This window comes from Phalacrocorax carbo, chromosome 24 (genome assembly GCF_963921805.1).
Source record: "Phalacrocorax carbo chromosome 24, bPhaCar2.1, whole genome shotgun sequence".
NCBI lineage: Eukaryota > Metazoa > Chordata > Aves > Suliformes > Phalacrocoracidae > Phalacrocorax > Phalacrocorax carbo.
The window spans coordinates 5,688,542-5,715,403 of NC_087536.1; the positions used below are offsets into that span (position 1 = coordinate 5,688,542).

At 55.7% G+C, this 26,862-nt stretch overlaps 1 protein-coding gene across 1 annotated transcript in view; it reads left to right on the forward strand.

Annotated features, from left to right (window-relative positions):
• The window catches only part of GFRA2 (GDNF family receptor alpha 2), a 28,047-nt gene extending 11,755 nt beyond the window's left edge, over window positions 1-16,292 (forward strand). The window contains exons 4-9 of the mRNA XM_064472676.1: window positions 2,068-2,413; window positions 12,614-12,723; window positions 12,807-12,947; window positions 13,049-13,224; window positions 14,159-14,212; window positions 14,419-16,292. Coding sequence (XP_064328746.1) covers window positions 2,068-2,413; window positions 12,614-12,723; window positions 12,807-12,947; window positions 13,049-13,224; window positions 14,159-14,212; window positions 14,419-14,547 — 956 coding nt within the window. The 3' untranslated portion in view covers window positions 14,548-16,292. The remainder of the gene's footprint in view (window positions 1-2,067; window positions 2,414-12,613; window positions 12,724-12,806; window positions 12,948-13,048; window positions 13,225-14,158; window positions 14,213-14,418) is intronic.
• The last annotated feature ends 10,570 nt before the right edge of the window (window positions 16,293-26,862 follow it).

The following is a 26,862-nucleotide window of genomic DNA, read 5'->3' on the forward strand; positions in this document are numbered from 1 at the left end:
CCCAGCTCCTTGGCCCCCATTTCTTTCTCACCTCATGAAATTTTCATGCTTCTGCTTTATTAATGAGCTCCCCAGAAACCCTGCGCTTTCAAGCATCAGCTCTATTAAAATGCATCCAGGTCCCCACAGGTCTTGGGCAGGGCAGGAGCGATGCTCCGGAGGATTAGACAATAAGCTGGCACTTTACACGGATCCCAGGCTTGTGCTGGAGAGCTGCCACTGGCTGGTAACGGCTCGCAGGGCTCAGAGCCGGGGCGGCCGCCAGCACACCCGGGTGCAGAGAGTGCTCAGGGCATCCCCCCAAAACCAGGAGCTGGTCTGGGCAAGGAGAAAAGAGAGCTGTGTCCCCCCCATGCTCTTCAAGCATCGTTTCCCCTTCTGTTCCTCTCATACCAGTGTCATGAGCTGTCTCCATCCTCAGCCCTCATCTGGAGGGACCCTGTAGCATCATCCAGGCCGGGGGTTTCCTGCTGTGAAATGGCATTTTCTGCCCTGTCCCCTCCTTGGGGAGGGTGCGAAGCCCCGCAGGACTTGTCTTCGCCTCCTTTCCCCCCAGTTTTATTCCAAACAGGGCTCCATGAGGAGCAGGGAGTGCTCCCCAGTGCAGCGCCAGCTCACCTCCGTCAGCTCAAATGTCTCTCTTAGCGCAGGCGACCTTGTCTCTCGCACTGTTTTTCAAGGCAGATCTACTTATAAATCGTGTATCGTAAGAAGTATTCACTTTGCTTATGTCGTATCGAGCTCCCCCGTCCCCGGTAGATCTCCACAGGGGGTGTTCGGCACTAGGATGGCACGTTTGGCATGTCGAGGGCCCTCTCCGAACAGCTTTGTCCCCCCCCTAGCTCTGGGGTCTCCTGGCATCGCACCCAGCTGGGGGGTGCTGGCCCTGGGTGAAGGGGGGCCATGGAGACCCCACAGTTGTCACACACAGGTCGGAACTGGTGGCCCCTGGCAGCTGCAGACCCCTCCCAAGGGCAGCGAGGTGTGGGTCAGGTTTGTGTGGGGTGACACTGGGTGGGGGGTGCTTCCAGCTTCGCCTTTTAATTGGGACCTGTTAACGTAGGCGGTGCCGCGCTGGCAGCCCCCGGCTCGGAGCCTCACGCCAAGTTGGATAAGACTGTGTGAAAATGAGATGGAGTCGGGTCCCGTGCTGCAAATGACACCCCAAAATGCTGCTCGCCGGTGGGGCGGCCCCCATGGGCAGCTGGGGGAGGCAGGGGTGGGGGGGGAGATGCTCATCCAGGCAGCTGCCTGCCATTTCCTAATTAGCAGGGCCCTACAAATAGGTCTGCTAGGAAGCATTCCTCGATGCTGTTATTTGTCTTTGCCAGTGGAAGCTGGGAGGCAACAGAGGAATCCACACACTCGGCTGGGCTGTGGAGGGGAGGAAATTAGGGGTGTGCTGGCTGGTGCAGTCAGGTGGCTTCTAAAATAGCACCTAGGCTGCCGAGGGCTATCCGTCATTCTGACAAAAAGAGAAAAGAAAATTCAGCGTTTGCTCCCGGGCGGTGGTTCGCCTTCGTCCGTCCTCTCCCCATTTATTTGCCGACGGGATTCCCAGTGCGGATGTGGCCGGCTCCGGTGGTAGCCTTGTCCCCATCACAGGTGCCTTGTGGGGGGCTGCCTGCGGCTGACCTGGTTTTGGGGAGCCCCGGGAGAGGATGCAGGGGCTGGGGGGGCCCCTGTGCAGCTCGGTAGATTTTTCTGCTTTGGAGCAGGCTGAATAATTAATAATTATTCTTTGAATAATTGACAAGAAAAAAAAAAATTTGCAAATTCACAGCATAAATTATGTACTGAAGAATGTTTGACCGGGTCCCCCCCCTGCCCCCCACTGCAATCAGTGTGCATTAACCCCTTCTGTGCTAGAGGAGGACCTCCAAATGGGGCAGGGGGATGGGGAGGAACGACAGCGGTGCATCCAGCCCCCTTCCTGCTGCCAGCAGGGCAGGGACAGGCCGTCCCAGGGATGCCAGGGGGTGACACCAATGCCAGCCCCTTTGCCCGTGGCATCTCCCCATCCCTCAGTGCCACGCTCACCCCTTCTCCTCCTTGCTCTGCGGGCAGGAATGGACCCCGCCGCCAACTCCAAAAGCAACCACTGCCTCGACGCGGCCAAAGCCTGCAACCTGAACGACAACTGCAAGCGCCTGCGCTCGGGCTACATCTCCACCTGCAGCAAGGTCTCGGCCACCGAGCACTGCAGCCGGAGGAAATGCCACAAGGCCCTGCGCCAGTTCTTCGACCGCGTCCCCAGCGAGTACACCTACCGCCTCCTCTTCTGCTCCTGCAAGGACCAGGCTTGTGCGGAGCGCCGGCGGCAAACCATCGTCCCCTCCTGCTCCTACGAGGACAAGGAGAAGCCCAACTGCTTGGATCTGCGCAACACGTGCCGGACGGATCATCTCTGCCGGTAAGGGCTGCGCCGGGCTCTGCGTGGGCTTTCCCCAGTGCCGTGGGGAGACCTGCAGGCTGTCGAGGGGGGGTTTGCAGCCGCTCTCGTGTTGCACAACCCTATTCCAAGCTTATCGGTTGCATCCTGCCAAGGCCAGGCAGCACTTGCTGGCGGGGGCTCCTCCACTAACAGCTGCATTCTGTGTGTGAAATGGGGCAGAGTTCATCGGTTTTGGCCGCTCATGGAGAGGCTGAGGTGTGGCCTTGAGCTTGGTCCCTCCTGGCTGTAGGGTGAACCCACAGGTTTGTGCAGGGCTGCGTGTGGTTTGCAAGCACGGGGGCTGCAAACCGAGCCCCCCGCCCAGCTCTGATCCCCTCCGAAACCTCCGGTGTAAAAACCCAGCTCTGCCATTCCCTGTGCTTGGCCCGGGATGCTGCAGCGGGGCGATGCCCTCTGGCAGCGCTCAGGGCAGGCGGAGACGTGGGGCAGAACCAGAGCGGTGGGGACGGAGCTGCTTTTCTGCTGTGAATGGTGGAGCTGAGTCCCTGGGGACGGTGCTGGCTCTGACCCCCACTTGGGGCTGCTCCGTCTCCCCAAGCTGTGGAGGGGACGAATGCGCAAAAGGCACCGTGGCAGCAGGGGCACCCACACCCCGCAAGCAGCAAAATCCCTCGGCATGCTTTCAGCATCCTCGCTGAAACTTCATGGCTGGTGAAATCTGCTGTTTTCCCCGTGGCAGAGCAAAGTCAGGAGATCAGGCTTTTGTTCCATTATGAAAATCATTATTCATACGGCAAAAAACCTGTCACCCTGCGGGGCCTGGGTCAGCCTCATAAAGAATATGTTTCCTACGAGGAGGAGGGTCTTTTTGCCATCGAGGTGATGGAGTTTCCCAGAGCCTGGTGGTGAAATAAATAAATAACACAGCTTCAGGTCCTCCTCTGCCTGCAAGCGAATGTGTTTGAAACGTGGGAATGTGGCTTTTTATCAAAAAGTAATACAATAAGCCAATGTCTATGAATAAAAGATACCAGGGCTGCGCTGAGTCGCGGCCAAATTAATGGTAGCACCTCTCTGTCAGCGGGCCTGATGCTTGCTCAGACATTAAATGCTGCAGATGCCTCCGCTCGCGGAGGGGGATAACCTGCACTAGCAGCGTGTTGAGGGGGACCGGAGAGGCCACGGAGCTGCCAAGCGTTAATTATAAGCCCCTTCCTGCCTGAAATGAAATTCCACCAGAAAGAAATGAAGCGCCAAAGGGGGAAGCGTGTGGCAGCTGCCTTGGCTGTTTGATCCGAGGTGGAAATGCGCTTTTCCAGAGCGGCACGGATGCTGCCCGGCTGTGGAGAGGCAGCCCTGGCCGGGCACTTTTGCTCTGCAAAGCACCCGAATCTGGCATTTATTTATGCATCCAGCTTCGGGCATTGGTTTGCAGAGTTTTGCCTTAGCCCCGGCTGTTCTCTCCCCATGATGGGGTGTTGCGGGGCTGTGCATGGATGCGCTCCATGGATCTGGGCTTGCAAGAGGAGGTCCCATCCCATCCACACCCCTCCTGCAGCTCTGCGCTGGCAGGGGGGCTCCGGCAGTGCTCCCAAGGCTTGGGCAGGTGGGTTTGTTCCAACCCCCCGCCCCGTTTAAAGCAGTTACATTAATTTAGGCTCTGCCACTGGGGTGCAAGAGGGGTAAGAGCCTGCAGCGGGGAGCCCATGCCCGGGCATGCTCTGAGCTGCTGAGTGCTCCGGCAGCTCACTTGACCTCCTTGTGTTTGCAGCTGTGAAAGTGTTTAGAAGCGGTGACCTACCTGGGGTGAGCTGTGCCTGGGACCTGAGCTAAGGCGGGGAAAAAATCAGAATTTTTCTCTACTAATGTTGCCTTGCAAGTGAGAGAGGGTCTGGCTTTTTTTCTCCCTGGCTTTTGGGATGGAGATGGCTCTGGCAGAGCCTTCTAGCAGGGGCTGTGTGTGCACTGTGCTTTCCCTGGGAGCAGGCACACACACGCAGGCTGCGTTTTATGGTCCTCGCTGCTGTTTTCCTGCTCCATCTGCATCTGGAGGTCTCCTGCTGGCACGTCTTCCCCAGGGATGAAGGAACGGCCCTGCACGCTGCACCTGATGCACACACGGGCATCACGTCCCCTGGCCCGTGGGGAAAGGATGTGGAGCTTTTGGTCAAGGAAAACCGTTGTCAGCAAGAGACTCGTCTGAGAGCCTGCTGCCCTGTCTGCTTGACGTTAGCTGTGAGTCTGTCCACCCCAGTGCTGCCCCAGACATGGGCAGGGAGTCACAGCTCCCATTGCTGTGGGGCTGGTTTCCCAAATTATAGCTGGGTGTGGGCATACTCGCCTGCTGAACCCCTTCTCCCACAGCCTCATCTCCTCCTCCTTGCGTGTTCCTGGCGTTTCCCAGTGGCTGAGAGCCCCTAGCGAGCCTGGAAAGCCCAGGGTCAGGAGCTGAATAAAGTCTAGGCTGTCTAGTCACCATGTGGGTAATGCAAACCCCTCCAGCAGCTGCTGCTTGTGCTTTGTTGGGTTTTAACTGATGTGGAGGTGCTGCGTATTTAGGGTGAATTTGGCTTGGTGCAAGGGGGTCTCATTCAGCGGTGAGGCTGAGGTCCCTGCTGCGGGCTCGGTGCTTGGAGCTGCTGTGCAGACAGGGCTGCACCCGACGTGGGGGTCTGCGAGCTCTGGTGCGTGGCTCCAGGGCCCCTTGAGGTGCTGCTGGTCCTGCTTCGGGCAAGCAGCTTGCCTTGCTCTTCTGCAAAAGCCCAGGGGGGTTCAATCCACGTGCAGGCTGGGGGAGTTTGGTTGTTTGGCATCTCTCTTGCCGAGTGGCTCTGGGCTTGGTCTGCAGGGCTGCCTGGTGCTGGGGGGCCTCTCCTCTCTCCCTCCTGCCCCTCCAAGGCCCTCTGCGTTTATAAATAACAAAGCATTGGCAGGCAGCCGCTGCCAAGATCATCACCAGGTGCCGGGAATGTGTATAAATAGAGCGTGCAGGCTTTGTCCTCCTTCCCACAGCATCTGCACCCACCAGCCTCCACCCAGGAGCCAGCCGGGCACGAAACCCCTCCGTGTCCCACCATCGTGAGCCCCTGCCTGTGGGCAAGGCAAGGCTGGGGTCTGCCGCGGGGTTCCTGTCGCTGCCTGTGCTTATCGGGCTGGCGTTGCAGACTGATGCTCATCCTCCTTATCTGCCTGTGGGACTGGCAAGGGCATTGAACTCAGAAGCAGATCGGCAAGCTGCTCCAAAACCCAGCGGTGACAGGAGATGAGATAACGCTCCAGCACGGGCTGCGAGCGTAATTAAGCCTCCGGCTGAAGGCCTAATGAACAGCGAAGCCCTTCGTACCGGGATGGGACTTTGCAGGGAGGTTTTTGCTGCCCTCTTGCCGCGGCCAGTGCTGAGCTAGGTGTGTGGGGATGCTCCTTGCAGGGGAACCCACCCTGAGGTCGGGTTGCTTCCTTCCTGAAAGCAGCAGAGGAGTTGGGGAAGAGGGAAAATCAGTGGTCCAGCGTGGGAAACAGTCATTCTGGAAGTTTTCCTGGCTTTCTGCTGCTGCTTTCCAGCTGCTCAGGGCTGGCGGTGAATGGTCGTTGAACACCAGCCCCCGTCCCTTCAGTGGCCACAGAGCTGGGGAGATAAAAGCCACCAGTTCTTCCATCGCTGCTGATGGAAGGCGATGTTCTCTGAATGCTTTGGACTGGGGTATTTAAACCAGCAGGCAGCATCCCGGCACAGAGTGCGCCCGGATCACCCAGGGTCCCCACGGCGAGGAGGAGGAGGGTGCTGTGCAACCCCTCCATTCCCCACTGCACCGAGGGGCTGAGGACACGAAGGGGCCGGGATGCGGCCCCCGAGCTCCTGTGCACCCCTGCGCGGGCTCAGGTCCTGGCGAAGGCGAGCGCTCAACCTGTGCCCTTCCCTTCCCGGGAGTGGGGTGCAGGATCTGGGTTATTCTGGGCTCAAATCCAGGCTTTGCTCTGGACGAAGCAATCTGAATGGCCTTGACCTGTGAGGCTGCTAAAAATCCTCCGCGAGATGCCCCAGCCTCAAGCCCCTTCGCCCAGCTCCCGGCCGCGACAGCAGGAGCAATCAGGCTCAGATTGCTGCAATTTGTGAAGCTTTTCGTGCCGGGAAGCTTTTCCCGGCACAATGGAGGAGCCTGACAAACTCCCTGAGCTTTGTGTCTGATTGCAATGGACAGGTTTTAGCTCCCGGAATATAAAAACCTTTTGCAAAACACTAACCTCAGCTAAGGGGAAAGGGAAGGAAAGGGGAGAAAAGAGCTGATTTCAGCAGCTGCAGTTTGCTGTATTTTTCATCTTGCATCAGCAAGTCAGGAACACAAATAATCTGGTCTTATATGCTTCAGTGGTGCTGGTGCTGAAGAATTTCCCAGCCTCCACCGGCTGTAGCATCTCAGCATCCAAAACCAGGGTGATGATTAATTTGCCTGAGTTTTCTCCCCATTTTCAGTGTATTTGTGGCTGGGCGGGGGACGGATCCTGCCCGGCTCCTCGCAGGACCCCTGCGGCTGCGTGCTTTGGCGAGGTGCATTTCTGCACTGCAGAAACCATCTTTCTCCGGCTGGGATTGGGATGCTAATTCAGGAGCGATACCCCGGGGAGGAGAAGCCTCGCTCCATCGCCTGAGGACCCACGAGCTTGGCTCGGGGTGCGTGCGAGGGAAGGGACGGATCCAGGCTGGCTCCGTATTGATTAAACACCAAACATGGGAACAAACCACCATTTTTTTTAAAACCCACGTCCTTGTCTTCACGCCCTTTGTTTAGCACAGACAAAATGCCATCTATAATGGATGTTTCCTTGATAAACAGCAGAGCGGCAGCTCAACTTTCTCATTACGCCGTGTAATGAGAGCGGCTCAGAAGTACGGCTCTGCTGTCCACATAGTTGTCTGGGAAGAAGGAGGAGGAGGGAGAAATGCTCCTGGATTTGCCAGCGGCTCTGGGAGCTGGCGGAGAGGAGCAATGCTCGTGTCTGGACGGGGACAGGGCTCGTGGGTCCCCGAGGCGGGCGGCTGCACCAGGGCTGGACAGCCGGGACTGCAATAACCTGCTGGGGAAGCCTCTGAATCGGAGCTTAAATTAGCAGATCTGCAGAGGTTGGTGGCTTTGGCTTCCCAGTATGGAGGGGGCCAGTGGGGCAGCACCCCCCGGGTACGTTCCCCCCAGAACCCTGCGGACACCCCCATGCAAAGGCAGCTGGAAGGGATCTCTCAGCTCCCCGGCCACCTTGCTCAAGGCTAACCGCGCTCTTAACACAATAATAAGTCAATTCGCACTGAATAATTAAATAGAGAGCCTTCATAAGTATTGACTTAATGTGACAGCAAGTCTATACTGACTCAGGGTTTGCTTATGTAAACACAATCTCCTGTTCGGCTTAGTTAGCAGTTCAATGAAATAGAACAGTCCTTCAATTAAAATCAAATGATGCGTGCGTTTAATTCTTCCCTTCTCTTACCGGGTAATGATAGGGTTTGAGCACAGGCAAGAGGATAAAAAAAAAAAAAATAAAGAGGAAAAAAAGTCTTTCAACTGCTCTTATCTGTGAGGAATCAAAATGCAGTGTCCTAAAAATACATACGGATAACTAAACTTCTTAATTAACGGCTCCTAACTTAGCAGTTGGTCTGTTGTCTGTTTGTCCCCATTTTTTTTCCCTCCTCTCGCTGGCTTAGCTCCGCGTACTTTAATTTCGGGGATTTCTCCTTTGCTTCTCTCTGGTTCGTTCTCTTTTTGCCTCTTTCCCGCTGCGCCCGACTCCCTGGCGAGGGGCAGCTTTGGGATGGGGACCAGTCCTCATCCTGCAGAGAGATGCTGTGCTCCCGCAGGGGTATGTTTTTTTGCTAAAAGCAGGAATAAAACCCTCCTGGCTCACACCAGCACAGGCGATTCCAGTCTCCAGAGGTGGCAGATAACTTTTCCTGGATAAAACAAGTGTTTCCATTGATCTTTTTTTTTTTTCCTCGCCTGTGAACTATTTACTAGCTTTGGTAGAGGGTCATCCAGATAAGTGGAGTTTTGCTCCAGCTTCCCTCAGTTCTTTAGCTGATCCTCATCCCCACCGCTCTTTGAATTACCTGGCCACTGTTCTTGGTTTTTGAGGCTAATTTTTTTTAATCTCAGCATCTCCTGGCTTCGAAGGCATTCATCTCCAGCAGGACAAGCAGGCAGAGCGAGTGCTGGGAGGAGGATGCCCAGCGGGCCCGCGGGTTTTTCATGTCTTGCTGAGTTTTTGCATGTTGTCACAGCTTCTTGAACATCCACTGCTCTGCAGGGGGGAGAGGCGCGTTTCCGAGCCGCCTCTCGACGTTCGTGTCTATTAAAGCCATTTTTCCTTGGTCGCTGTAAATTGCCTGTGAAAAACACGTCTTGAGTAATCTCCGCATCTCGGACATTTTCTGCATGAAATATTCAAGAGCCTGATACTGTTTGCTTTGATGGGTGGTGAGTTATTACCAGTGCCGGGCTTGGACTTCTCATAGGCATGCGGTGATGGGAACAATTAACACCCAATTAGGCACCTTGCATCTGTTCTGGGGATTTTTCTGCTGAAAAAAATTTGCAACGCACCAACAAGCGGGGAAAAAAACCCAGAACCCCAATCAAAAATCCTCTGCTGTGTAGGTAACTTTTAATGTCAGAGCGAGGGTGTCTTGCCGGCGCTGGCAAGCTGCCTCTGAATTCCTGCATGATAACAAGGCGAGGAGATGAGTTAGCAGCCAGGAGCTGATGGGATGGTCCCTGCGGGGCGGCGCAGAGTCCCCTAAACGGGGGATATATGCTCCAGGGGTGTATGTGCATTGCGGGGACCCACGTCCCTGGGATGTGTCTGGAGTTGGGTGGGGAGAAAGCGAAGTATTAAAGCCTCCAGATCCCCGGAGCTGCCTCCCCTTGGCATCGTCCTGGTCTTTTCACCCAGAAATCAAACATATTTTTTAGATGCATCAAAGAGAAACAGCTTGGAACCCCCTGACTTTGATATTCAGCCCTTGCAGCGGGTTTGGGATATGATATATGCATATATAAATATAATTAATTTTTGTTAATCCCTTTTTCACTCTTTTTATTCTCCCCTTTTTTTTTTCTTTTGACTTGGAGGCCTTTCAGGAAAATAACGTGCTGGCCGAGGCTGCGCTCTGCAGCTCCCCACGCCGTCCTCCTCCTTCCCCATCCCTGACCCAGCTGCCAGCCCAGCTCTTCCCAGCCCAGGTCTGGCATTTGCAGGCAGAGACTGGCCAGACGCACCTGCTGCCTCGAGCTGCCAGCCAGCAATTTGGCACCAAATCCTCCTGTTTCTGCTAAGATGGACTTGGCTCCCTCTCCTTTTATTTTTTATTTTTTTCCCAGGCACTTAAAAGCAGAAATCTAAGAAGCTATGGCCCGGCTCCAGTAAGGTTTATTCCTGGCAGTTAGAGGTCTCATCCAGCGACTGCAAACTCATTGTATACAGCGGAAAGAGTGACATCTGGCTTGGATATTCTGGAAAGATTACCAGCTGGCTTGTCATGTATTATGAAAAGAATAACATTTGCCTTAAAGGATGCTACAAGCCAGGAGCAGGGCCTCGGGGAGCAGCATGACAAATTTTCGTGGCGCTTGGTGATGAACTTGCCACAGTTCTTTAAGAGAATTGACGTGCCTTCGCCTCTAATTTGGGGAGAGGGGAAATGCTGTTGGAAACTTTACGTCCTGCGGAGGGGAGGAGGAGGAGGGAGTACAAATATCTTCCTGTGATGGGGATTGTGTGACAGGAGCGGAGTCGGAGCTTTTCTGCTCGGCAGCACCCACGCTGGGCTCTCCCCTCTGCGCCCACCTTGCGTGTGGGGGGCAGCACCCCTTGACCCGAGGCTGGTTTTGGCTGCAGGGAGGGCTGAGCACCGCAAAAATCCCCTGGCAGAGCTTTTCTGCACACGCTGGGCTTTGTGCCCAGCTCCAGCAAGGGAGCTCCTGCGGAGTCCCAGGAGTGGGTGCAGGATGGGAGCCCTTGGCTTCCCTCTGCACCCCTGGCATGGGCGGGGGGGGTGTCTTTCTAAATCACTAGGGAGGAAAATAAATGTGGGTCTGGCCAAAATAACCTGCACATCGGCTGGGTGAGAGTTGTTTGCAGGAGGAAGGGGAGGGAGAAGTGGTGCCAGTTGCGTTATTGCTATTTATTCTTGTCCAACGTGTAGAAGAGCGCAGCGGTGCCCAGGAGTCCTGTCTTCTTGTCGGGAGTGCTTGAATAACCCAGATGAAGAGGCTGACCTTGCCTTGGAAATTTGCAGCCTGTCGGGAGGCTGTAAGTGGGTCAGGCAGCTGGTGTAAGTGGGAAAATAATCCAGTTCACACCGCTGGCAGCCCGTCAGCAGGCGAAAACTAAGTGCAACCTGCACGCCTGGCTGCTGGAAGCAGCAAAAAGAAGGTACCAAGTGCCTGGGTCGCTCTTGCCAAACCCCCAGCCCAGCCGGGGAGCTCGCTGTGGGGTGATGCTGGGGTCCTCAAAGGACCAGGGAGGCCCCAGAAGAGGCTCAGCTGCTCCGCAGAAGATGGTTGCTGTGAAACCTCATGACCTGGAAAAAGCCCCAGTCACGGATGGCTGGAAAGAGCAAAAGTCTCCAGGAAGCTGCTGCTCCCCCCACGGAGCATCCAGCGCTCTGGCCCAGCCCCGAGCAGCTGTGCTTTATTCCTTCTGCTGTCCTTTCCCCAGTAACTGCAGCGGGCTTTTGGCTGCGGGCTCAGCAGCAGCATCTCTGCTCCTCCCTGGTGCCGGCTGCCTTTCGGCGGTACCTGCGCCCCGGCTCCCGTAGCGCGCTCGAGGTCGGGTGCGACGAAAAGTGCTGGGAGGATGTAAGGTTTCGCTGCGGATCCCTTCTGCTTCGTTCGGTCGCTGCTTCATTTGTTCCTCTGTTTAATTTGGTCAAAACCTTCTGAAAACAAATCATTCCTATTTAAAAAAAAAAACAAAAAGCAAACAAAACCAACACACCACAATTTCTACCCTTTATTTTCATCGGTTCTTAAGGCTTTAGGCAGGTACTGTTGGATGATTCAATCACCGGTTGGACAAAGATGACATTTAATTAAGAAGGAAGGAAAAGGAAATGAAAGAAAATAATGCCTGCTGCCTTCTTTCTATATGAAGTGTGGAAAAAAAAGAGCCGAGGAGATTTTCTGTTGTGAAATGCAAGGTCTCATCTACAGCAACTTGGCTGCTTCGCAGCAGTTCCTCCCCGTGATTGAGATCCAGCCTGGGCCGCAACTCAGCCTCGTGTCTATTCATTTAACGACTGAGTCAGTTTGGGAAACTGCTGCCCGTCCATCTGTCTGTCCTCTTCTACATCCTTCCCATCCCTTTAGTCTTCTACCTCGGTGATTCTGTTCATCCCAAGAAAGATCCCCTGAGCATCGCGTGGAAAGCGTGGGTTTGTGTCAGCGGAGCCAGGTTACACCGGCGCACCTGGAAATCGCTCTGCTTCCTTCGCTCCTTGTGCTTTTTCTGTGCGTTACACCGAGCCGTGAGAGACGACGAGAAGGGGTGACCGAGGTTAGGAGTGGACATCAGCTCCTCTGCTCCTCTTGTCCCTTCTTTATTCCTCCTGCTGCCGTTCTCCCCACCTCTGCTCGTTCTGCCTTCCCTCTGCCCCCAGAGCTGAGTCTGGCACGAGGGCAGGCAGGGCACGAGCGTCTCGGCCCCTGGGTTTTTTTTTTTTCCCTTTTCAGATGCAAAAGAAAGGAAAATGTAACCCCCAACCTCAGGCATTTTAATTGCACTCTAAGCTTTAACATTTCAGGGGGAAGATAAAAACAAGCAGTGAAATTTTACAGTCGTGTAATGATGCCGGGAGCAGCGCGGCCAAATGAGGTTGTGAAGTTTATGGTGTGCTCTGCCAGCTGAGCAGCGCTTGGGGAGGTGGGGAGTAGTAAAGGGTGGAGGAATGAGGGTCCCACGCTCAGGGGCTCATCCCCAGTGGGGTACCCACCGCAGGCAGGCACCCCTCCCTTGCCTGTGACCCTCCGGCAGGCTGGGGCGACCGGAGGCGAGACAAGAAGTTGTACTTCTGAGTCTAGATCTCATTCAGATCTCCTCTCTCTATCCCATTTATCCGCTTTTCCTAGCCATTAGTTTTTAAGAAACGTTGCTCCTTGCTGCTGAGTTGCTCTGTGCCCAGAGCAGTGGTGAAATCCCATCCCTCTCCCTCTTGCTCTTCGCATCCAGGTCCCGGCTGGCTGATTTCCACACCAACTGCCAAGCCTCCTTCCAGTCCCTGACGAGCTGCCCCGGGGACAACTACCAGGCGTGCCTGGGCTCCTACGCGGGGCTCATCGGTGAGTGCTGGCGGGTCGGGATGGTGAAGGGTCTCTCCCACTGCAGCCCCTCATCCCTCGTCCTTCTCCTCCCCTGGGAGCAGGCTTCGACATGACGCCCAACTACGTCGACGCCAGCACCACCAGCATCACCATCTCGCCCTGGTGCTCCTGCAAAGGCAGCGGCAACATGGAGGAGGAGTGCGAGAAGTTCCTCCGAGACTTCACGGAAAACCCCTGCCTCCGTAAGGCGCTTCCCCGTCCCCCTCCTCGCCCTGCCCCGCCGCCGCCAGGGTGCCCACACACCCCCCTCCCCACCAAAAAAACATCTCCTGCCCCCCCCCAGGAAACGCCATCCAAGCCTTCGGCAACGGCACCGATGTGAACCTCTCCCCCAAGAACCCCTCGCCCCCCGTCACCCTGCCACCGAAGGCGGAGAAGAGCCCTGCCTTGCCGGATGACATCAACGACAGCAACACCATGTACGACACAAGCGTTATCACCACCTGCACCTCTGTCCAGGTACGACCCCAGCCCGGTCACTGCTGCAAACTGGGAGCACTGGTCTCGACCCTCGGTGGGTCTCTCGGCCAGGAGATCACCTGCAGCCCATGGAGAGCAAAAAGTCCTGCTCAGTGCGCGCATCTCGGTCTGGATGCAGCGTCGGTACCCAGGTGCCCGGCAGGATCCGGCCGTCCCTGGTAAATGGGGGTCTGGGCAGTGCCCGGGGGGGTCTGGCCTGGGGAAGGGAGGGATCCGCGCCCTGCCCATCCCCTTCCCTCGCTTGGGGCATCGTCCCCTGCCTGGCATGGCTCCGTGCCCGGGGCAAGGCGAGCTGGCGTCGCTGCCCCGACCCCAATGCCTGCCTGCAGCTCATTCGGGGTGAAAACAGCTTGAATTCCACGCGGTTTTGGGAAACCTGGAAAAAAATACGTATTTTCTTGCCTTGTGCTGGGCTTGCGGGTTGACGCTTTGCTTCTTGGGCGGTGACGTGCTGCCGGGAGAGGGGCGGGAGAGGGGGACCGTGGCCAGAGGGTGTCACAGGGGTGTAGGCAGGGTCCTCGGCAGGAGCGTTTGCAGCAGGGAGCACCAGACCTGGGGCTGGGATGAATCGTTGCGCTGCCTGCACTCCCTCCTGCTTCAGATGGGAGCCCAGCAAAGGGCCGGAGCTGCCCCAGGGAGAAACAACGAGCCCCCTTTTTCTTCTCTCCTTTCGCAAAGCGCTTCCGACAGCCCTGGGTGTTTGAGAAGCGCCTCAGCCCCAGCCGCGTGCTCTGAGCCACGGTTTCGGGCGCCCCGTGCGTAGGGCTGCAGGCATCACCCCGTGCCCTCGCCGGGCGACTCCGCAGCTCCCGCGGGAATTTGGGGAAGCCCAAACCCTGGGGTGCGACCCTGGGCAGGAGCAGCCCCCGGTGCACATACCCCGCCCTAAGCTTCCCTCCTTTCTCCTCTCCAGGAGCACGGATCGAAGCTAAACAAGTCCAAAGAGCAGAGTCTGTGCTACTCAGAGGTACGTTTGGGCAGGGGGGAGCGTGGGGAGGGGGGCACTGGGGCCGGGAGCTGTTTCCCACTGCAGACGGCTCGGGAAGGACGTGGCAGGCAAGTGCCGTCCTGGGGACCGCTGGCTTCGCTGACCAGAGGGCAAAAAGAGGTGTTTTCCAAGGATGGATGATTTTCCCCCAAAAGGATTGAAACCCTGCTTTCCTCCGCCCGCAGACCCAGCTGACCACGGACATCATGCCAGACCAGAAGACGTTCGTGGACCAGAAGGCAGGCGGCAGCCGACACTGGGCGGGCCGGACCCTGCCCGTTGTGCCCATCCTCCTGCTGAAGCTGGCGTTGTAGAGGGGCGAGGACGGCAGCGGCCGGCGGGACGGGGACGCTGGAGCGCTGGCTCTCGCCTCGGCTCCCGCTGCGGCGATGGGGCAGGGAAGGACGGCCTCGTGCCGGAGACCCAAACGCTCAGAAACACCGGGGGTGCCGAGCCTGGGCACGCCGGGCGGCAGGAGGACCCTCACCACGCCGGGAAACTTTGGTGGTTTTCTTCCTATTTACATTTCCCGCACCCCCCCTTTTTTTTTTTTAATGTGGTTTTGGTTTTTTTTGGTCTTTTATCGTGCGTTGGGTTTCTTTTCTAAAGCAGGAGCCCACAGCTCGTGGCGAAACCCCTCCCGCGTCCCCTGCAACAGGGGTCCAGAGCTGCGAGCGGCACCGGGGAGGGAAAATAAGCGTTGAGCAGAGCTTTGGCAGAGGTTATTTTCGGGACCCATCAGCCCAGGTGCTCTGGGGTGGCCGTGGGGACGGCGAGGTTTCCTCATCGGAGCATCCCGGAGGATGGACTCGCTGTCGGGAGGCTCTTCTGCATCCTTCGAGGGGACTCGCTGGAGCTCTTGACATTGTTATTGGGGTTTGGGGGTTTTTTATTTTTTCCTTTTTTTTTTTTTTTCTTTCCCGTGGTCAGCGAGAGTTTTAAAATGGAAGAGAAAAGAAACTGCTGTTCAAATGCTGTGAGGTTGTGCCGATGTTTTCAGTCTGTCGCTTGGAGGGGGAGATTTTTATTTTCTTTTTATTATTTTTTTTTTTCTTTAATCTTCTTCCGGTTGAATTTGGGTTGGGATGGGATCTGACCCATCGGTGGTCGGAAACCTCTATATGCTCCTCTCCATTTTCTTTCTTTTATATATACATATATAGTGTATGTATATAGCACTCACCTATACCTACATATATGTATGTATATACATAACCATATACATCTACAGTGTGGCTTTTTTAAGTTCCTCTTCTCCTTTATTTAAAAAAAAAAAAATTGCTCAAGTGGCAACAACTTAAAAATGTATTATTGTAAAGTTTATTTTTTTTAATAATGTCTATAATGGAAAAAAAAAAAATAAACCAAGAACAACCAACCGAGGAACGAAGCAGCACCGAAAGCCGAGCTCTGCCGAGCATCCGCCTGCGCCCCGGTGCGTGTCCGGCCAAGCATCCCCAGCCCGGGGGAGGATACGGGGGCCCTTCAGCTGCAAAAACGCAAGGATTTGGGTCAGTCTAAATATTTTGCAATGCTGCGAACAATTCCCTGACTGTTTTGCTCCGGGAGACAAGCAAACATTTCAAAGGAGCTGACACGTTCCCGTGTGGCAGGGTTTTTTTTTTCATGTGCAATAACTTTGTTTTTGAAAATACCATCCCCTTCCCTTAATGTCTTCTTTTTTTTTTTTCTTTCCCCGAGCAACCTGACAGCGCTTAAAACCAAACCGAAACGTTGAGATTTAGGTCACGCAAAACATCAAATTTCTCGAGCCAGACAAAGATAATTGTTTTTTGTTTTGTTTTTTTTTTTTTCTCCCCACTTTACTGCTCGTACCAGGGAGCAGAAATGTCAACCCCCATCCAGCTCTGCCGGTGGAAAATGGGATGTCAGGGGCATCTTGGGGACCTGGGGATGCTGAAATCTGAGCTGAAGGACGAGCTGGGCGCTGGTAGATAGGGGAGGGATGGATATATATTCCCTTCTGCAGCACGGAAAAAGAAAACACGTTTGATGTGGAAGTTGGCGCAGGGAAAATAAACATGTCACGTCTCTCGCAGGAGTCGTGTTGCAAACCCAGGCTGCTCTTTACCATATTCTCTCCTCTAACAGCCAGGAAAATGACAGCTCTGAACTAGAGAGCCAGATGTGCTGAGCAGTTTGGCACTGAAAAAAGCATCTAGGCATGGAGGGCGGCGTTGGAGGGGGTCTCCAGCCAACTTTGGGGTCCCTCATGCGTGGGGTGAGCTGAAATCCTGGCTGCCGTGACCTGGCTGCTCCCAGCCGTGGGTTTGAAGTTTGGGCAGAGGCACGTGGACCCCTGAGCACTGCCACTGTGTTTCTTTAGGGAAGGGGGCTGTAAAATGCAGTGGGGATTGCTTTTCTTGCTGGTGGTTTGATTTCCTTCTTCCCTGAGAAGTCTAGAATCACCCGGGGCTTTTCCAAAGGGAGTATGAAATCCTCTGCTTCCACTGCTGGGAAAGGTCAGGGAGAAACACCTCCCTCCAGTAGCCGATGCCACTTCTGCTGCCCACTGGGTGCCTGCGCCCCGTCCGCGGGAGATGCCCAGCCCGTTCCCGCGAGCTCCTCCCGCCTTCCAGCTAAGGAGGCACCAGCAGAAAGCAAAGAGCTTCGAACGAGCCCGAGTTAAGAGTTTCCCCCTCACTCTCGGGGGTGTTTCGGCTCCCCAAGCCTCCCCAGGCACCCGTGGCCATGCCGGCGGGGCGAGAGGCACGGCAGCGCCCGGAGCTGCCGGCTGCAGCAGGGATGGGGAGCTGCCGTGCTGGGAGCACCCTGGATCCCAGCCGTACCCTCCCTGGCTGGGCCCTAGGCGCAGAGATTGTGCTGGAGCTGCTGAATATTCATACGTTGGGGATGAAGGCATTAGCCGCGCTGATAAGCATGCCGCTTTCACCCAGGTGCCTCGTACCTCGAGCTCCTGAAGGCAAAGCTCTTCAAGGTGGAAGCGCTGATCCTAGGGCTGGGGACGCCGAGAAGCAAAATCCTGGTGAGTTATCCTCCCAAAGCCTTGCTAAGTCTTCCTCTCTAAACACAAAGCCTTTCCTGGAAGGGAGGGCGAGGGGACGAGACGCTATCTGCGTGTGAAGCAGCTGAAGGAGGCTGTGGGAAATTGTTCTGGAGGATGCGGCGGAGCTAATGCAGCGTGCTAAATCGCTGCCTTTCCTGCTGGCAGAAGCTACGTGATGTACACGAGGATTTCATTTGCGTGGCGTTGCTTTGGGAATGGGCCTCTTTGAGGAGCAGCACGAAAGGATCCGTGTGGGTCTGGGGGTCTCCACCCGCTCTCAGCCAGAGCCAAGCCTCATCTCAGCTGGATTTGGAGAGAGCCCATGCACCGTGTTTGGAGACCTCGCGCAGGCTGTCCCGGGGCTGCGTTGCAAACCACAGCACGGACAGTCCTGCTCCAAACTGCTGCAACCCTTGGCCATGCAAGTCATTGCAACCCTTGGCCATGCAAGTCATTGCAACCCTTGGCCATGCAAGTCATTGCAACCCTTGGCCATGCAAGTCAAGGCAACCCTTGGCCATGCAAGTCAAGGCAACCCTTGGCCATGCAAGTCGTTGCAACCCTTGGCCATGCAAGTCGTTGCAACCCTTGGCCATGCAAGTCATTGCAACCCTTGGCCATGCAAGTCAATGCAACCCTTGGCCATGCAAGTCGTTGCAACCCTTGGCCATGCAAGTCAATGCAACCGTTGGCCATGCAAGTCGTTGCAACCCTTGGCCATGCAAGTCATTGCAACCCTTGGCCATGCAAGTCAATGCAACCGTTGGCCATGCAAGTCGTTGCAACCCTTGGCCATGCAAGTCATTGCAACCCTTGGCCATGCAAGTCGTTGCAACCCTTGGCCATGCAAGTCGTTGCAGGAGGGATGGGTCCCACGTGCTGGACACGGGCCTGTGGGCAGCAAAGATGCTCTGGTGGTTTTTGGCTGGTTGCAGCTGCGGTGTGGCCAGAGGAACAGAAACCAGCCTGCAAAATCCACCTGTGGTCATGGCCCCAAGGAGCTGGGTGGGCCCGGTGGCTTCCAGATGTCCCAGCTGAGCGTCGGGTCCAGCGGCTGCAGGACTTGCACCTACTCGAGGGCTGTAAGAGCACACGGGACCAGGACTGCCTGTAAACGGGATTTTCCTTCTCTTTTTCCTCTGCTAACCCAGATACACAAGCAAGATGCTGCAAGGAGGTGTCTGCCATGGGCTTTCCAGACCCTGGGGAATACCCTGAGCCACGCATCCCAAGGGCAGCCGGTGTGTGCTGACCCCTGCCCTGCTCGATTCTGCGGTACCCCCTGCCCATTCCCATCCTTTCTCCAGGGCTCTCCCTTCACTCTAAGGCACTCACAGAAAGGAGGCAAAAAAAGGGATTACGGGTAGTTCATTTTCGTTAAGATCAAGTTTTCAGGTGCGCTGCTTTGGGGTTTGGTCGCCCGCGGTACAACCCGTTGGATTTTGGCCCGTCTCTCACGTCAAGGGCAGCTGCAGCGACACGGAAGGACTTTTGCAACGTGAAAGGTGATTAAAAATAGATGGGATGGCACCTTTGCCCTCAATAATTAATTTGGTGTTCTCCTTTAGGCTTTAATAAGCACCTGGGCCAGCGTGGTGGGGCAGGTGTCGTCTTCCTCCTCCCTCCTCTTAATCCTCCGTTAAATAAGTCATCACCTTGGGGCACTCCTGACACCTCCAGGTTTCTCGTGAGCAGATACTTTTGCCTCATTAACTTTCCTGAGCTGCTTCACTTCACAAGAAATACTTTTCCCCCCCCCCCATTGTCTTGCTTTTAATTTTAAGGGTGTAAAAATAACCTCTTGGAGATGAGCGGAGCTGCGGGCCAGGGATGGGGATGCGCATGGAGCCGGGATGCTCAAGTTTAGAAACCTCTTGGTCCTCGAGCCCAGAAGTTCGCTTGATGCTGTTCCAGCGAGGAAAAAGAAAGAAGAGGATGTAGGAAACCATTCCCTTTTGTTAAATAGGAGCAATTCCAGTGAGGCACCAAACGCCTCCTCAAATCACCCATCATCGTTATCTGGGATAATCTCACCAGAGGAGGAAGCCAGCAGGAGGCTCGGTGATGTCTCCGACAAGGAGAGGAAAGCAGAATTTATTTATTTTCTTATCTTTAATACTCTAAGTGAAGCTCTGGGGACTCTCACAGCTCCTGGAGCCTTGGATGACCCCGTGAGATTTAAAGGATTCGGGGGAGCGGGATGTCACGCAGCAGGAAAACCAGGACCCTCAGCTTCAGTTTGGGGGAGCGGCTGGAGAGGTGCTTTGGGGGGTGGCAAAGGGGGGCTCTGCCCCACGAGCTGTGTCCCAGCGCTGCCGGGGCTGTGACACGAGGGAGGCAAAACTTGGACTCCTCCAGCTGCAGCCGCTGTCCCAGGAGAGGAAGGGCTCAGGGGGTGCTCGAGAAGATGCCAAATCTCACGGGGATGGCTTGAAAACTCAGAGGGGTCCTGCTTTACATATAAAAATGTGGTTTTTCTCATCAGCACAAGTGAGATCTAAAACCTCCCTTATTAAAAAAAAAAAAGTTTATTGTTTATTTCAGGGACCCCCCCTGATTTCGCCAGGCCATTAGGGAGGTGGCTAGTGAGCCCGGGGCTGCAGCGGCGGTGTGGGGCTTCGCCCCAAGTGGTCTCAGCCGCAGCGTTTCCCCGTGGGGAGCTGGGCTGTAGGATCGGCCACGTTCCTCTCAATTATTGCCCAAATGGCTTCATTCCAGCCACAATTAGCAGCCTCTGAGGGACTCCTCTGTCCTGCGTTACACTTTCCTAATATAATTACAGCAGTAAATGAACAATGAATTAAATCAAGGAGAAAGGTAGGGGGAGGACACTAGTTGCGTGCTGCTGTCAGGGGTCACAGCTCTGTTTCTCTGGGCAGGCAATCATCCTGGCTTGCTCAAGGCTTTTTTATTTTGACTCCTCTTCTTTGGGAAGGGGATGTCAGCAGGGGTAGTGAGGAAACCCCCAGCTCCAGCACGAAGAGGTCCAGGTAAGCACCCAGGCGGGTCCCCGCAGCGTCGCCCTGCTGCCGTGCGGGTGCAGCTCGAGCCTCTCTGGAGACCACAGAGCTGCTCGAGGGATGCAGCGCCCTCGGTGCGCAGGGGTGATTTCCTAATGTGCATCACGACCAGAAACAAAACCCACAGCTGGAGCAAGACCCCAGCACAGGGGCAGCTGCCCGTTGTGGGGCAGAGGGCAGGGGTGGAGCTGGTGGCTCTGAGCTGGCAGGGGCTGGAGGGGCACGTCACACCTCTGCTGCGAGACCTTATGGAAGTGGAAGGTGATTTTTATTTTAAGGCATATTTCACTCACTCATGGCCAAGTGCTCCCACAGGAAGGCACCCTCCCAGCCCCTTTGACACCCAGACAGCCCCACTGCAGCCAAAAAGAGGGGAGTGCTCCCTTCCTTTGGGCTGCTGGCGGCAGTTTTGCAATTGCAAAGAGGCTTTGGAAGAGCAATGCGGAGCCCCTTCCCCCTCAAAGCTCGCTTGCCTCCCTGCTTGTGGTTGCTTTCCTGCTTTGAATATATGCGCCCTGTATTTACTGAGCGCCTCCGTGCTTGGCATGGAGTGTGGGACGTTGCAAGGCTCTGCCAGGGGATGCTCTTCTGCTTTTGCTGTCAAGGGGTGGGCAAAGCTGGAGCCAGGGGGCTTCAGTGTATGTCCTGCGCTGGGTGGAGCTGGGTGCTCGCTCTGCCTCGCTGGCTGCATCGGGGCAGCAGCGGCTTCGGGTCCCTCCTGCGCTGCCCTGCCTGGGCTCTGCGCCCGGCAGAGCAACCCTGGGCTGCCGGTGGGCTCAGGGCTGGGGGGCGAGGGCATCTCCTGCGCGGGGATGGGGCTGAAAGGGTCCCTTCATCAGCGCTGATAAGATCTCTGTGGAAACTGGCCACGGGGAGGGAAGGCGTCGAGGAGGCTGCTCGTGTCCTCCTGCCTTGGGAAGATGCTTGGAAACTCCAGGCTGATGACAGCAGCCACTTCTGCTCGCTGGAAGCACAGCCCAGTTACCACGCACGCACGGGCTGCCAGCAAGAAAACCACGCTTCAGCTTGTGCAAATTTAAGTGCTGGTCTGCCTCAGGCTGGCAAGAGCTTCGGGTTTCTTTTTTTCCTGGCACGGGGAAGCTCCCGGCTGGAGCCGCGGTCCCTGTGCTGGCCCCTCGCATGGACTTGCTCTGCTTGACAGGCAGCTCCAACACCGAGCCCGGCGGGTTCGGGGCGATCTCGTCCCTCTGCCAGGGTGCAGGAGTCGTCCAAGCCAGGCTTGAGAACAGCCTGCCTGGGCTCGCTCCGCTTTCCCGGCGGTCCCGTCCCCTCTCCGCTCGGACAGCTGATAACTCACCTCCAACGTGGGCTTCCCCAACCAAAAACTAACCCCTGATACTTTCCCCAACATATTCCGAGTACATTAATTACAGGGAAGAAAAATGGCTGTGCTTCCAGTTACTGCATAGTAGTGAAAAATGACTGAGTGTAAAACATGTCTGCTAGATAATTAACTTCATAGATAATTTCTTCTTCATTTTGACTCAATTACTTCCTTGATATGAGAAAGTGCTGAAAACACTTTTTTTTTTTTTTTTGGATGTTGCATAAAACAATAATTGCAGAAAACCACTAAATCTTTCCCAGAGAGAGCCTCCCCTTCCTTAGATGAAGGAGCCAGGGAATAAATGGTATGTAATCCTTGCTCTAGAGTTACAGGGTACAGCTTGGCACTTACGCTCCTGTGCGTTGCCTTGTCGTGGGGGGGGGGAAATCGTGCTGTGGGTTTCTCAGCAAGCCTGGCAGAGCCAGGGTGCAAACGTCGGGGCTTTTGCCCGGAGGCAAAGCGGGGTTTGCTCTGAACAGCAGCAACACATCGCCCTTTGCCATGCCTTTTCTGACTCTCCCACCCAGCGCTCTTGCGAGAGCAGCGTCAAAGTTGCCACAAATCATCTAATTATCACAGACTAATCCGTTAGGATTTCCTCCTCTGTTTACTGGATGGAAGTCTCCATTTCACAGCTGTGCCTCGCATCCGACCGGCGAGCAGGCAATTTAAATATAGAAAGCAATTTAACCTAGTTGGAGACCAAAGTATCTTGCTTAATGTCGTGCATAAATTTGCAAGCTCTTTGCTCCTGGCCATCAAAGGAGCAGCCAACTGCTCTGTGCCCCCAGACACGTGGGGAGCAGCGAGGGATGCTCGGGGACAGGGCAGGGGCAGCGGGGACGGGAAGCTTGTGCCTGCTAATGATTTCACCTTCAGCATCCTGGCTTGCTGGGTTTCTTCTTCTTTTCCTCCCTGGGGCACTCACCTATGCTCCGTCGCTCGCTGCCGTAGATCGAGCCCAGCGCTGGCATGAGGGCTGTTCGAGGCAGCTTTCCCCAGGCAGGCGTTTTAAGCAAAAAACTCTCTGTGCTCCTTGCAGGAAATGCCAACCGGTGGGAGCGCTGAGAAAAAAATAGAACAAAAAGTGTTTTCAGACGCATTTTTTTAAAATAGCTTCTATTCGTAACAAAAATGCGAATGCACAAAGCTAAGGTACCACCAAACTTGGGGTGAAAAAGCACGTTCTAGAAAATTGGTTTTAATAACTTTCTGTGAAGAGCTGTTGTTCACTGGAGTGGTTAATGGGAGGAACAGCAGGGTCTTGGTGCTCTGGGGGTCCCGGCTGGGAGGGCAGCACGTGTCAGCTCCGGGTCCTGCAAAAGCAGGTTAATGGGGGTAAAAAAGGAGTGGAGGGGGGATGCGAGGCTTTCCAGCCACTTGAGATTTAAGAGGAAACCTCTCCAATGCCTCGTCTCCCCCTCTCCCAAGATCAGTAACTTTGCAGGACAGACCAGACCTCCCATGGGAGAAGGGGAGGTTTAAACCCCAGTGAAAATGCCCTTCTGGTGACTGTAGCGAAGGAACAAACCCCTCGTCTTCTACCAGGAAAAATTACAACCGCCAAAGCTCTTTTGTTTAACCTTTGGCCTTGGGAAGAAACGGACTAGAATCATAGATGCACGGACATGACAAGAAGATCCTGGGCTTTACATAGGGTTATATAAAGCAAATTATGAAATGCAGTTGTAATAATTCTCTGACAGCTGTGATATACAGTGTGTTCCCCTGGGGCGTTACGTGGGACAACTGGCCCGCTCATCCCGTAAAGGAATTCAGTGGGTTTAGCTGGTATATTTTAAAGGGCTTAACATTTGGAAAAACTGTTTAAAGCCTCTGCAGTAAGTGGTTGCGAGGCTTTGCTGTTACGGCCAAAGCCAGGGCAAGGCACATGTGGGGGGGAGCAATGCAGCTCAGCGCCCGCCGCGCTCCCCCCTGCCCGGCCGTGTCCTCCTGAATTATTCCTCTATGCCTGCTCGAGCGCCGCATCTTTGCATATGTTAATTAGACTCAGTGGGTAAAATAAAACCAAGCGCAGGCTCATCTAATTCCCCGTCTGTATATTCATTGCAGAAGCAGCAGCAACTGGGATGTCAAGGAGGATTAAGTAGAGAGCTGGGAAGTCACAGGTGGTTGCAGCATAAATTGCTAACCCTCCTCGTGTGCACGGCGAAGCTGTTCGTGGGCCTTGCTGGAGCAAAAACCAGCCAGCTGCCCCTAAAAGCATCGTCCCTGCTCCCCATCGCCTCTCCTTGGGGGAGCACGGTCTGCTCTGCTTTCCCGCGCTCCCAACAAGGGAAAACCCCCAGGCTGGCAGGGAACTAGTTAAGGTGTCTTGGTCGCAGCCCTGTTTTGCTCGGGCGCTCCAGCCCCAGAAATGCCCATTCCCAGACCTCACCGCATAAAGGCAGCATTTTGCAGACCATCCACCAACCCCCCCCCCCCCCCCCAAGTTTGTTGTGCAGACGAAGGGGCCGATCCCCCGAGGGGGCACGGGAGGAACAAGGGCTTCGCTGTTTCCTTCGGGCTCTGCAGCCTCGGGGTCCTTTCAGTGACCTTGCATGGTCATTTTTGGAGCAAATCAAGCATGTGGGGAAGGGGGAGGCATGGGGATGGTAAGCCTTGGCATTTCCCACCCAGGTCTGCCGTGGCTCCCAGACCCTCCCTGTGCCTGGACGATGCTGGGGGGCACCACGGGGGTCCCCTGTGGGTACCCAGGGAGATGCCGGTGCGTGCACGTTGCTCACCTTACCTAACCCAGCCGCCGGCTGAGCGGTTTAGGAAGCAAACCCGCAGCTCACCCGCAGGACGGGGGTCTGGAAGCCCAGGGGTGAGGCAGAGCCCAGCTGCGCCGCGCTGGCCCCGGCAGCTCGGAGGCGTCCCGGCAAGCCGGCCGCGCTGCGAGGCAGCGGGCTTGGCCGGTGGTATTTAATTAGCTGCTGAACATGACGCTTGTTTTAATTCCGTGTGTTCGGAGACGTGTGTTGCTGCCCACACACACCAGTTGCCATAACAACTTTAATTTGTTTTGTAGCCTCCGCTCTGATGGATTTGGGGATTTTTGTTTGTTTGTTAGTCTCCCTTCCTTCCCTCCTTTCTCCCCCGTTCCCACTTTCGTTCCTTCTTTCTAATGGCACTTGCTCCCCCTCTGTTTCCCTGCTTTAATAAGAGGCAGAAAGGCATTGCGTGGGTCCTCGACCCCCGGCTGGGCATCCGCAGCCCCCTGCCTCCGAGCTGGCAGGACGCAGCAGCCGTCACTTATCCCAAGTAATCCCAGTGCAATAATAAGGGCAAAGCCATTGCTTCCCCAAATTACTGTCCTGCTACTGAAACACAAAGACCTGCGTGGCTTCCCCTTCGCCCACCGCCCTGTCCTGCAGGCACTGGGTTGAAAACCATGAATAAACCTCTTGGAAGGCAAGGCTGAGGTGCTGGGACCTCAGGGGGGTTGCTTGGCTCGTTTTGGAGGGACTGTCTGCTGAACTATTTAGAGAAAGAAGTAAATGCAAAGCACAGGAGGGAGAGTCCTGCCTCTGCGTGCATGGGTGGGAAGCTTGGAAAGGTCCCCCGTGCGTTCGGCAGGGCTTTGGGGTCCCCCCAGCACCCCGAGAGGTCCGTGTGCCATGGGGGGCTGGGAGCCGGTGACCACATCCACCAGCCTCTGCACCGAAAGGCATGGCAGCTCTGCGGGTGGCTCAGCAGTGACCGGGGCAGCTCCAGGAAGATGCTGAGATGGATCAGTTGGTGCCACCAGGTCTTTTCCTGGTGGAGGAGAAGTCATAGGATCGGGATATCTGGTCCTTATCCTTTCGCTCCCTTAAGGCCCCTCCTCTGCTCCTGCCTCCAGGGTTCGGACCCTGTCCTGCCTCTTCCAGCGCCGTGTCCAAACCCCGGCATGATGCAGCTGGAGAACGTGACGTGAAGCTGCTTCTGCTCAGCCTGGGGACTTGGTTTTGTTTCCACGGTGCTCTGGGGCTCCTCGGGAAGGATGGAAGGGCTGCGACTTATTACACTTGCAGCAGAGCGAAACCGTGAAAAAAACGCAGTGTGGCCAAACGGGGCAAAACGCAGCAGAAAAAGGGAAACCAGAGTTATCCGCTGCTCCTCTAGATTCAGCAGCAGCAGCTGTTCTGGGGGCGTGCGGGGGCTGGTTGGGTGGTGGGGAGGTGCTGGGAAAGGGGTGACCTGGAGGAAGAAGAGCTCAGCAAGGAGGAAGGTCAGGCTCTCGGCCGGCACGACTTGAGGCCAGGGCTGTCACGCTGACTTATAACAGCTGCCAGCAGGGTCTGTGGCCCCTGGCTCGCCCTCCTCGGCCACGCAGGCGCTGCCTCGCCGTGCAGGTGGGTGCAGCCTGGCCTCCCCCCTGCCCAAGTTTCTCAGCCCCCCCAGTTCCTGTTGGGGTGACTTTCTGCAACGGGACTGGGCTGGGAGTGCCAACCAGGGAGAGCTTGCGACGGCCGGGATGCAGGGAGCGCTTCTTGTGCACAGAGATCCTGGGCCCGGGAGGTTTCCGCTCCCCGAAGGATTAATTTGCACAGGAATAGGTTTGCAGCGGAACTGACATTAATAACAGGCTGAGTTAGAGCCCTGCTGCAGAGCGGGATGTTAATGACTCTGTGCAGAGATGGAAGGGGACTGTTAGTGAAAGCTCTCTCTGGGCTGTCGGGTTTGCTGAACCCTGGAGTTAGGAGGAGTTGGGGAGGGGGCGAGCCCATCCCCAGCTGCCCCAGCCCCTCTGCGGGACGGCTCGGCCGCCCAGACCCCGGGACGGGACCCAGACCTGTCACCCTATGGTGGGATGAACCCTGTGTTTTGATGGCTGGATGCTCCGGCATCACTGGGAAAATCACAGCAGTGGTCCCAAGCAGTTTGTCGGCTGGTCTCACCAAGCTTTACCTGTGGGATGGGAAAGGGTGACCGTGGGCAGATGATACTTTGGGGTTGGAAATGTGTGTATGTTGGCCTTTGGTTGGCCCTGTGCATGAAAGGGATGTAGCTGACCGGGATGAGACGGCCCGGGGTGCCGTGGAAGCGGGATGCAACAGCCTGGGATGCTGCAGAGGGGGATGCGGTGGTAATACTCTTGGTAGCTGTGGTTTTACGGCTTCCCATAAACAGTCCCCTCCATCTCTCTCCATTTTTAATTACCTAGAAAATAACCTCCATTCAATTTACAGCTCATTTGAAGCTACGAGCAAGGGCCCATAAATATTTAATGTGTTTAGAAGTGGCA